The 12,939-nt window shown below is 37.4% G+C and overlaps 1 protein-coding gene across 2 annotated transcripts in view; it reads left to right on the forward strand.

Annotated features, from left to right (window-relative positions):
* Positions 1 to 12,939, forward strand: part of hdlbpa (high density lipoprotein binding protein a) — a 55,726-nt gene that overhangs the window by 35,282 nt on the left and 7,505 nt on the right. For both annotated transcript variants that reach the window (XM_056751189.1, XM_056751190.1), the window contains exons 21-23: positions 8,813 to 8,961; positions 9,048 to 9,152; positions 10,710 to 10,844. In XM_056751189.1, coding sequence (XP_056607167.1) covers positions 8,813 to 8,961; positions 9,048 to 9,152; positions 10,710 to 10,844 — 389 coding nt within the window. The remainder of the gene's footprint in view (positions 1 to 8,812; positions 8,962 to 9,047; positions 9,153 to 10,709; positions 10,845 to 12,939) is intronic.

A 12,939-nucleotide genomic window follows, 5' to 3' on the forward strand; every position in this document is an offset into this window, starting at 1 on the left:
TACTGTAAATTTTACAGCAACAGTACTGTAATGTAATTTACAGCCATTTTCTGTTATTGCACAATACAGGAAAAAAATGTAATTTTGAATAGCAACAGTATAATGCTGTATCTTTTACAGCCAATTGCTGATTTTAATTAACTGTATTTAGAAGAAATACATAATCACTGTATATCCAGTATGTTTTGCATACTGGATATACAGTGTTTATTTATTTTTTAATTGATACAAAAATACATTACAAATTTTGTACCTTGTTTTACATGAAATATTTTTATTCAGTTACAACTTCATAGTAGCATACATGGCTCTTTAAACAAGGAATGTTTAAACATTCATGTTTAAACAACACGTTAACCAACATAACCATCATGTAACAACATCGCAAAACAAAGCCCAAGTGAGTCTGTAAAACGGTCCACATCTTGATCCATCAGAGCACAAGTAGCTAGAACTACGGAAAAGAAAAAGAGAATAATGTTAGATATTTATAGTCGGAGGAAAAACAGGGGACAACATATACAGTCAGAGACGGTGAATATTAAAATGTAATTCAATGATGAGATCTGTGTGTGTGTGTGCTGCTTACTTTTCATCGATTACACTGAAAATTCATCATTGTGTTTAGAAGAGCGGCAACATGTGGGTTCACTGCAACCTGTTTCTTCTATATCCTGGCATTTTAGATGACGCTTCTTCTTGTTCCACTCTCTGGATTAATATCTACAAAGAGTCAGGAAAAACAAAATGTTCTATATTAAATATACAAAATATATTATATTAAAACACATTAATTAAATGATCAGCTTGCTAGTGTTAAACAGGGGAGACTTCTAAATAATTTGCACTAAAAAAATCCATCTCTCGTTGAGAAATATTGTTTTAAAGGTCTTAAGTTATATAACATTAATATATCTATAAAATGCAGGTAAGGAAGTTGTTCAACTAATACCTTTTATTGGACTCCAAGATACACGCTGCCCCATCCTGGTACTCAAGATTGAATATGTAACATGCTATGAACAGAGTGGCAAGGCCAGACATGAAGCTGTGGTGAGCTCCGTCACACACAACCTAGCCTTCAGTAGTCAGCATCCAGTGGACTGCATGGCAAAGTGTGTCCAAAAACAAACAATACCACATGTGACAATAGTTAATGGTAACTATAGACTTTTATATTTTTTAACATTTCTGTATGTCACGTTCATGAAATTGTCACACTGGTATTTATAACGGGCCGTCTCACTCCCACCTTCCAACGGTCCTATTTGGGAGACAGTCCTGCTCTAACGATGAGTGTGTCGGTAACGTTGTTTGCTCAAGCTCTCATCTGGCCTACGTTACATATACTGTATATCTAGATGGTTACGTACATTAATCACTTTACTGGGCTATCCTCCGTGAACATCGACTTACCTCAAGCTTTAGCAACTTGTTTTAATTTGGGCGCTCGATTTAACGGATAACTGCATTTGCACATTTGAATTAAACTACAAAATAATCACGACTGAGTGTGATATTCAACACTAAATTCCTGTGAATCCCAACAGTCGAAGCATGTAACTTACCGTGTCTACGACCTTTGCGATGTTCAACATTAAAAAATCAACCGTCAACTTACTATTACAATGAACTGTAGCTCCTCACATACCGCCTTCGCTCCTGGTGTAAACAAAAACTCGAAATAACATGAAAAACTTCTGTCCTCAGGTGCTATAGCGACGGAGAATGTTTGAAAACTTACCGCGACGGTGCTGCTAACACCCAGCGCAAGACTCCTTCAGTCCCCGCGGATGGAGGTTGAATCCGGGGTTACCAATATGAAACGCGAATGTAGATACCTCTATATAAAGTTACCAGTATGATAGTTACCAAATATGGGAAAAAAACGTTATAAGTCACTTACCACAGGTGTGAATCTCATTTTGCGCACTACCCCAATCTCGACTGCTGAAGATCATCCCGCCCATTGTAGATTTGAAATTTACAGCAGTATTCTGTATTGGATAAGATCATTCACACAGCGCACGTATGCAGTGCAGCACGTCCGTTGCAGATGCGTTGCGTTGCATCAGTGCAGCGATCTTTTACGCAAAGTCTATTTTTGCTGTACCACACGGATGTGATGGGACACGTATCATGAACACAAATTGCCATAGAAATGCAATCATTTCACCAAAAATGCATATAAATTGAGTTTACTACCTTTTTTATTTTACCTTTTTAAGCAAAAAAAGTTGTAAAAACAATAAATCTGATTAAAATGTGGTGTCGTACAAATATTCTATAGCGTTTATATTTTATGGGGAAGGTGCATGCAGATAGTGACAATCACGCGACAAGCATGTGGTAATGATCCATGTTGACTTCTGCACTGGTTCATAGAATGAAGTGAACCCAAAGTCTGCACCTCGTTCTTCTCTGCAACCTTCTTAGCAACAGATAAACGTGATAGCCTTTCTTTTATCAACAACTCTCACTAAAGAAAAGAAATGACGAACATAGCGTTTCATAAACCTTTTATTTTCGAATAATCTTCCAAACATTGGGAAGTTACTTAACCATTGTTGACTGAATCACTCCGAAGACGCGGACCGCTTGCATGCAAATGTAACATAGTATGTGTGGAAACACAATGGCGCATGACGGATCTGTACTGCATTCGTGTTGCTCTACGCACCTCATACGTACTGCACACGGATTATGTGTGGCCCAGGCGTCAGACACGTTCTTATCAAACACGTTCAGAGTTTGTTGTATGTGCAAACGATTTAACGCTTTTATCATCTGTGAAGTCAAAACAACACTCATAACTAGTGATTATGGCTAAATGTTGATGCATTTGTAGCAAAAAGTTAATTCTAATGTAATTTTCCCTAGTTTTGCTTGACTATATTAAACATATATAATCAATCCGGGGAATGCATTGTCATTTTAATTTTGCAACTTATAGAGCGTTAAAAATATCCATTTAAATAACATATTAAAACTAGTGTAGGAACTGACAAATGTAATTGCAAAATTTAAATAAAAATTCAATTATATGAATTGTTGCAAATAGGTTATTTGAAATGTATATTTAGATAAACAATTGCATTGTCATTTTACTTACTGAATTGCCATTGTGCAAATCGCATTTCAAATTGAATATAGCAACCAATATGTTTCCATATAAAAGTGTATCTGGAGCGAAATGTTTTAATTTTAGGTCGGCTGAAGGATACGTTCCCTTAGATCCAATTGCAGAAAGCTCAGAAATTACCAATTGAAAAACGAGTCGTGGGGTTAAAACGGGTAAGTCCTATCAAAGTGGCATTGGGAATTGGGTTCTAATTGCTGCAATGCTAAACATGAGGACGGAAGCGCGGAATGCTGGCATAAGACGAAAAAGTAGATAATGATCTGAAGCTACACGTTATATTAAGTGCTAACGATATTTCTTACGTAATTGGTAAGTATAGGGATCAATTCTCACTATTAGCTAGTTGCTTATAAACAGCCAATATGCTAAAAATAGGCATCTAATTAGTACTTATAAAGCACATATTCAACATTACCATATTCCATTTCCCTAAACCTAACTACTACCTTACGAACTATTAATAATTATCAAATGACTAGTTTACTGAGGCAAAAGTCATAGTTAATGGTTTATTAATACTGATAATTGGACCTTAAAATAGTGTCACTGAAATATCAATATTTTAATATTTAAAATGCATGAAAGACTGATTGATGTTATTTGATTGCAGAATGAGCGGCGCATGCATATTGAGCACACGCATCAAAAACTGATGTCTCCGCTTCTAGATTCACAGAACTTTAAAATTTCTTTGAGCATTGTTTATCAGAAAAAAGTGCTTGAATAAACATGAATCACTTGGCACTGTCATCTTTGTGCTGTTATTGTTTATAAACATTGAGCCGACTTTCATCCGAGCAAAATGCTTGCAATTCCTCAAGAATATGTAAAATAATATTAACATCCTAATCACATGCGGACTCGAGTGTTAAGCCTATGCATTTCTATAAATTAGCTTATGTTCAGTATGCTTTAATAGCGGCTTTTTCATTCTCTCTGCTTGATCAAATGTCTGTGGCTTGTTCTGAACTTTTTGTCCATTGCTTTCTATTCACTTTTTTTAAACATTGCTTTGCTTTAAACATGATATAATGTAGCCTATCTTGTTTGTTGATCATCTATAGGCCTACCCTAATTATAACTTGTAGCCTACTTAAATTGCAACATAATTTAAGTTTTTTTTTTTTTTTTTTCATTTAACATTATTTAAATAAACATATAGTGTAATAATCGTTTTTAAGCTTTTAACAATTTACTATTTTATTTATCAAATTTTACTCGATTTGTAGAGTCAAAAAGACAAAGGAAAAAAAATGATTTCATACGGTCGTAGGCTACATATTTTAAACCGAGGCACAGACCAGCCAAAGCAACCATATCCAACCAAAGCAACCAAATCCAACCAAAAAAGTTGTGAAGAATGCTGTTGCTTGGGTAGAGGGTGGCAGTTCATTCAACTACAGAGGAACCGAATGAGTACATTACATTAATTTTTACATTAACAAAACCTTTAATGTTTTTGTCTGCTTTTGTGGATGCAAATACACAGTGTCCTCCCCTAATATTGGCACCCTTGGCAAATATGACCAAAGAAGGCTGTAAAAATAAATCTGTGTTTCTCCTTTTGATCTTTTTAAAAATCCACAATATTCCAACATTTCAATAAAGCAAAACAATTTGAAGTGGGTGGAATATAACATTATGAAAAAAGCTTGTCTCTAATACACCCTGGTCAAAATTAATTGCACCCTTTAGAAATTCTTATGAGTATAACATCTCCCATGTATATTCCCATTGATATTTACATTTTCTTAGCACACCAAGATGACTTAAGAACATGTTGTCCAGTCATGAAGACTTGTTGCACAGGAGAATAAATATTAGTAACACAAAGTCCAAAACCCCTTAATCATTTATCACTATAGATAAAACCAAAGAATATAGTTCTGATGTGCAATATAGTTCTGTTGAGCTACAAAAAATGGCTTTAAGGAAATGGTTAAAGTAGAAGAATTTGAGTGGCCAAAGTCTCTTCAGTTTTTTATATTAAAAATATTTTTTTAGCAGCAATAACACAAGATAGGTTTGATGCACACAGGGATAAAAAAGCCCCATGTCCACCGTTAAATATGTTGCCAGATCTTTATTGTTGTAAACCTACTTTAATACCAGAGGTCCTTGGGCCCAATATGGAGGTTCAACCAACACGGAGTTAAAATGAAGGGTATGGTCAGAGTTGATATACACTAAGATGGGAAACTTTGAAAAACTCAAATCAGCTGTTCTGAAACCAAAAACTTGACTCGAGGTAAACCTACCCTGAGTTGATTAAGCACTTGCACCACGACGATGCAAAGCCACGATCAAGCGTAGAATAGTGGAAACGAGAATAAATGCAGTGCACGTTGATCGTCGCGAGCAGACATTAGTCACCCACGTGAACCCTCACAGATGAGCTCGTACAGAGTCAAGAGTTAGAGAGACCATACGTTCAAACTCTTGAGGGAAAAAAACACATAATGCTCCCCATGAGCGGTTGTTTGGCACATCTCACTAATGGGACAATCAACAGCACGGTACGAGAGCTCAAAATCTAGATCAAGATCAACCCAACCAATTTGGCTAAAACACCCCAAGCATGGGTTAATGCACACAGATTCAACCAATCACAAAGATGCCCTGAGGACCCACAACTGATTGGCTGAGACAAACCAATGAACTGCCAGTTCGAGCTCATGCGAGATTTGCATATCCAAGCCAAAGAAATGAGCAGGCTGCACTATGACAGAGCAGATACCACAACAGTTGGAGCCTGCACAAAATCCCGGGCAGACTTAAAAGTGAACATCAAAGTACACCAAAGCACCGTTAATGGCAACACTGTTAAAACTGTACAGCATAAGCGATCCGCAGCTAGGAGAAAGAACATTCCGCACTCACCTTGAGAACTTGAGACGCCAAAAAGGGACACTCTTTAGAACCTATTCTCTCCGTAGAACCTGCAGAATGTTCTGCAAAGACCAGCCAGACACACAGCATATGACCTGAAAAGATGTGCCCTTAGACCAGGCCCACGAAGAGGTGATTGTCATAGTTGAATGAGCTCTGATACTGAAAGGGCAGTCCTGTCCCAGACTCTCATGTGCCAAGGTAATAGTGTCCACCACCTAGTGAGAGACAGCCTCTGTTTAGGGACAGCCCACTCCTTTAGTCTACCCACTGTAACAAACGAAGAGCTGGTCAGACTGCCGATGCTTGGAAGACAAATGAGTAAGGAAATGACCTGCGTTCTAAAAATGGTGGATGGAAACTTTGGCACATAACCCGATTTCGGCCGGAGAGTGACCCTGCAGTCGCTGGTTCATTATCGAAAGCAATCACCACTGACCAAGAGAGCCTTTAAATCCCTTCTGCACTTAGCCGAAGCAAGGGCGAGAAGGAGAACGGCTTTTAGAGAGGGCTCCCTTATGGAAACTGCTTCCAAAGGCTAGAACTGGGGAAGAGTGAGAACCTTCAGCACTAACGGCAAGTCCCACGGTGGCACCAAAGGAGATTGCGGGGAAACAGTCTCCTTGCTCACCTTAGAGATCTGACCACCAGTGTGTGCCTACCAATTGATTGCCCATCAACTGGGGAATGAAACTAGTCGATAGCAGCCACAAACTTCCATGTGGACGGGATGTCCCGGTTATCCAGCCTGTGCTGCAGGAAGCGTAAAATATCGGACACTGGACATGACACCTGGTCGATACTGTTATCACTGCACCTGCATACCTTACGAGAATAAATGCAGTGCACATTCTCTGTCGCGAGCAGACATTAGTCACCCACGTGAACCCTCACAGATGAGCTCATACAGAGACTGAGTCAAGAGTTAGTGTGACCATATGTTTAAATTCTTGAGAACAAAAAGCATAATGCTCCCCATAGCAAGAAGCTGCACTTGCGGTTGTTCGGCACATCTCACTAATGGGCCAATCGACAGAACTGTACGAGAGCTCAAAATCTAGAGAAAGGTGCTTGACCAGCGCTAAAATGGTACACATGTTAAGCAGCAAACAGTGCACTCAATACATTAACTTAAAAAATACAGGGACAACAATCCAACAAGCAGTAGTAAGGTAGACACCTTATGCAAAGGGGAAAGCTCATATGTGTATCATATGCAGTCAGCTGACGTCTTGGTTTCATGACACAGCTCTCACGTGACCGATGCGGCAATCCCTAATTTTTTTTGACGCTACATCAATGTATTTTGGTGTGTTTGCCGCACTTTGCATATCTATTGGCATATGACATCAAAGTACCGTGAGAGTATTTCAAACAGTCGTCCGTGAACAGCAAACGCTCCCTGACCATGTTAGTGATAAATTTCTAGAGCACATTACTTTTAAAAACTTGCTTGCATTGCTCTGGGAAAGTTAAGCCCTCCAACATACATGTTGTTGATCACCCAGGAGAAACAAATCGTAGTGAAGTTTATACATCCATCAACCCGCACCTACTACTGCAGGATGAAATCACCCTATAACACTTCAGCATAAACTCGAGGTGTCTTGAGAAGTTGCATACTTAAAAATTTATTATAAATGTAAAAATCCCAGTTTTCATTTCAAAGTGCTGTATTAAAAACATTTAATTTGTTTGTCATTTAAACGAGAGGTCATTACAGTGTTTCAATATGTATAATGTAATATTAAAATAATCGAATGTTACGTAAATTAGGAGCATAACGATAATAAAAAGCATATTTTGGCAAAGATGTTTCGTTTATGTTTGGTGTTATAGTCCTTATCAGTATTACGACGTCTTGCAACGTTCATTCTAAACTCGGATTTTTGAACCACCAAATGTTAAAATCTATGCGAGATCTCTGAAAAATCATGCACTAAAAGTTAAACAAAGCTTTGCGAGTTTGTATAGTCAGGTAAGAGCATCCATAACGCTACATATTGTCACATCCATAACGCTACATATTAATTTTCATGTGTCCATTTAATGTCTATAAAGAGGCATCCCTTCTCCATTCATTGGGTATTATTGCTTCTGGATTGTTCGTTTTAATTTACAGAAATCCTATAGTTTATCTTCTCCCAAAATTCATGTCCTTTTTTTGTCATCCATAACACGTTTTTTTCGAACTTTTTTTTTATAGACTGATGATTCAACAGATTCTTAACATAAAAACGGCTGTTTATATTATACTGATATGAATGCAGTACTAAAAAAAATTATAATGTTATATCCTAATGAGACAAGTTCAGGTAGTGTAGTACTTCCTTTGATTTACTTTCAAGGGTAAAAAGAATGCGACCGATTGCGTGAGCAAACAGACTGTCCTTGTGGATTTGCGATTATAACATTACATTTCTTGGACCGACTGATCAAATCGCTTTAGAAGACGTCAATGGTTATGAGCCGCGGGAAATACTTTCGTATTGAATGTAGCAGCGTTTTTGGACTTTCAAAGACTTAGCGTCTCAGGACGCGCATTTCTTGAAGCACACTGTTCTCAAAGTCTCTCCACTGATTTGAAATGTTAAAGTGCTGACTAGCCCTGCCATAGACCATGAGCGTACACCCCAAAAGAAGACTGTATAAGGGTTAAACAAGTTTTGACAGATTTCTTAAACAGTTGTGTTTTCTCTTTATGACAGGTGCTCTAATAAATTAAGTGCTTTGTATATTGGTGGATATTTGCATCAAATCTTTGACTTTCTGTTTAATCAGCTTCTTCAACTGATGCTTCAGTTCAGGAGAATGGAGAGGCCAACGGAGAGGTTAAAGAGCCGGTCGATCCTTCTGCCCCAAGGAAATGTGACATCATTGTGCTCTCTGGGCGTAAAGAGAGGTGTGAAGCTGCTGTTGAGGCTCTGAAGGTCTGGGTTGTTTGCCTCAATCAAAAATACATTTTCTGTATACTTGGTGCATTTTGTCAATTGCTGTGTGTTGAATGGGTCTATAGGCTTTGGTTCCTGTGACCATTGAGGTAGAAGTGCCTTTCGAGCTTCATCGCTACATCATTGGCCAGAAAGGAAGTGGAATCCGCAAGATGATGGATGAATTTGAGGTTGGTCATTTAATCTGTTGGTTTAGCATATTGTACACAAACTTAGAAGTAACTTTCACAAGTTTAGCGCTAATCAAATTACCTGTGTCCTAATTTTGGGGCTGCGTTCTTCGAAGTCTTCATTTTTTCAGACTGATTGTCACAGCAGCGCGACTGAAGTCTGGTAAGGCTGTCCCAAGTTAAAGGTTGCTTCAAATGCAGCCTCAAAATGCATCCATATTTCAGCAGGTTTTTAAAGATAAAATGAATGTATCCTTCGTAGCTTAGGCTATCCTGACATTTATTGCGTGCCTGTAACAGGTGAATTTTTTTTAAATAATCTTTCAAAACTTTAGTTAAATAAAAGTATCTAATTCGCAAAAATGGTCCCTGTCAGTGTTTTATTATTATACATAATGCTGTTTATTAAAGCAACACTTTTTTTTATTTTTTACCTTAAAATAATATCTCTAAAATTATTTCAGTGGTATTACAACTCTTAACTGGACGAATTCTACTGACGCTGCTATCTGAGCAGCATCATAGCAGCTACAACCACACTCTGTAAGTTCTGTGTTTGGGTCAGTACACACAGTCCCGCCCATCCCCTGCGAATGGTTTCCAAACAACTTTTCTGCATTTGCCGGTTTCAGCAGTTTAGTCAACAAATTCCCATGTATTGCGCTACCATGGGAAAGCTTATACAGCGACATTATTTACGACACTAGTAACATACAATTGCGCATACCAGCCAAACGAGGAGCCTTGAGAAAAAAGTTAATTAACATTATTGGTGCATTATTGTTTCACATTTATAAGGTTGGTTATTTAATAATACATTTTATGTGGATTAAGACAGTCCAATTGTATATCTCAAAAAAACCTCAGTAATTTAAAAAAGTAAAAATGTCTCCGTGTCCTGCTGCTGTCACCAGGCAACAGGAGCAGCAGGTGACGCAAATTTTAGATAAACAAAATAAGAACATTTTAGGCTTTTTAAATTATACAGTCATACTTTTCAAACAGCTCCAAATAATTTGTACGATTTGAAAAAAATATTAATATACAGCATCTACAGACACTGTACACACTGTTAATAAAAGCTTTTTGTTAGATCGAACAGTTCTCGTATAGCTCAATGAATCTGAAGGTGAGCATGCCAAAGGATCATAGGGCTGTATCTTTGCTATACTTTATAATAGACACAGAATTTTGTATACAACATCAGTAGAACATCTTGTTCATCCTCACATTCATTTTATCACAGGGATGCCTAGTGGTCAAAAGTTAAGCAATTTCTTTGAGGTTTTTAGTGCTTTCATCTATGGTTTTAAGGCTGATTTTCAAACATTCATGATCTGACAAGATCTCATGTATATCCCTTGGTGCCATTGTAGGGCTTGACCTGTAATTGCTGCTTGCAATTAAATGTTGTTTTTTGTTAGTGTTTTTTAGCAAAAAGTAGATTGTTTTTTTTTTTGTTATAAATTTTCATTGCATTGGGGGCTTGTTCATTAATTATCTTGTTCAATTTCTCTAACTGTCCTTCTGTAAACTGAATAATGCCTTTTTCCTCAGGTTAATATTCAAGTGCCTGCTCCTGAGTTACAGTCTGACATTATCTCCGTTGCTGGCCTGGCCTCTCTCCTTGACCGTGCTAAAGAGGGTCTTCTTGAGCGTGTCAAAGAGCTACAGGCGGAGCAGGAGGATCGGGTGAGTTTAAACAGTCTCACTGCTAGTAGTTAACCTGCATTATTCTGGGATTAAAGGCTCTAATCTGGTGCTTTTGCCTCTCGTTATCTCTGGTTGAAAAGAAAATTGCTTTTATTTTCTATATGTGGGTTTTACTTTTTTTACACTGCTCCTGTGCAGATGAATGAAATTGTATTGCTAGTGTGTGATCACCACATGGTACATAAACATGACACTTAAAAAGTATGTCCTACAAGGCAGTGCCTACAGTAGGTAGTCAACCAGTATGCTCTCCACTGTAGCGTTGAGTGCTGCCTTTGTGGAAGGACGGCAGTTAAATACATTTACATGTGAAACTACTTCGCGAAATTTCCGCCAGGAGAGTTTGTGCCTTCAGTTCTTAACAACATGTACTTTTAAACGGTGAAATTCATTATTACATGACAGGAGGTTATTCCATTGAATCTATTCATGTTTAAATATAAAAAAGCGATATAGGCGGAGAATTTTACCAAATGCAGGATCATAGTAAAGTAATCATTGTCAGAAAAAAAAGATCCTTATATGAACCTCTGATCATTATGATTTTTTTTCTAATGATTCAGTCTAAAGCAACTGCATATGCACTATTATAACAAAAAATAACCATGCACTGTCTTTTCTGTCCCAATACGAGCAAACTGTTGAAATGTTTGATTTTTTTTAAAAAGTTCCATAACAACCATTTAATACCTCCCTATTTGCAGGTACGTTTTTATAATACATGTATCTTTATTTAAGGATAATCTTATTTCCACCACAGAGCAAAACAAAACGGTAAACATTTTGAACGCATAACAGCGCGTTTTAAGCCAATGCGGGCAGAACCTTTAATGTAATATTAGTTACATTAAAGTGTACAATTGTTTTTTATTTTAAGCTCTTTACACAGATTTCCATCAGTGATGGTTTTCACAGATGCACATTTTTGTGTAAAATAATCACATTGATCAACTCTCTCAATCATCTCAACCATCACAACCATCACAACTCTTAACTGGACGAATTCTACTGACGCTGCTATCTGAGCAGCATCATAGCAGCTACAACCACACTCTGTAAGTTCTGTGTTTGGGTCAGTACACACAGTCCCGCCCATCCCCTGCGAATGGTTTCCAAACAACTTTTCTGCATTTGCCGGTTTCAGCAGTTTAGTCAACAAATTCCCATGTATTGCGCTACCATGGGAAAGCTTATACAGCGACATTATTTACGACACTAGTAACATACAATTGCGCATACCAGCCAAACGAGGAGCCTTGAGAAAAAAGTTAATTAACATTATTGGTGCATTATTGTTTCACATTTATAAGGTTGGTTATTTAATATACAATTGGACTGTCTTAATCCACATAAAATGTAATATCTCAAAAAAACCTCAGTAATTTAAAAAAGTAAAAATGTCTCCGTGTCCTGCTGCTGTCACCAGGCAACAGGAGCAGCAGGTGACGCAAATTTTAGATAAACAAAATAAGAACATTTTAGGCTTTTTAAATTATACAGTCATACACATATCACAAAGTAAAACAAAACGGTAAACATTTTGAACGCATAACAGCGCGTTTTAAGCCAATGCGGGCAGAACCTTTAATGTAATATTAGTTACATTAAAGTGTACAATTGTTTTTTATTTTAAGCTCTTTACACAGATTTCCATCAGTGATTATTTTACACAAAAATGTGCATCTGTGAAAACCATCACATTGATCAATCATCTCAACCATCACAACCATCACAACTCTTAACTGGACGAATTCTACTGACGCTGCTATCTGAGCAGCATCATAGCAGCTACAACCACACTCTGTAAGTTCTGTGTTTGGGTCAGTACACACAGTCCCGCCCATCCCCTGCGAATGGTTTCCATAACAGCGCGTTTTAAGCCAATGCGGGCAGAACCTTTAATGTAATATTAGTTACATTAAAGTGTACAATTGTTTTTTATTTTAAGCTCTTTACACAGATTTCCATCAGTGATGGTTTTCACAGATGCACATTTTTGTGTAAAATAATCACATTGATCAACTCTCTCAATCATCTCAACCATCACAACCATCACAACTCTTAACTGGACGAA

This window comes from Triplophysa dalaica, chromosome 6 (assembly GCF_015846415.1).
Source record: "Triplophysa dalaica isolate WHDGS20190420 chromosome 6, ASM1584641v1, whole genome shotgun sequence".
Classification (NCBI taxonomy): domain Eukaryota; kingdom Metazoa; phylum Chordata; class Actinopteri; order Cypriniformes; family Nemacheilidae; genus Triplophysa; species Triplophysa dalaica.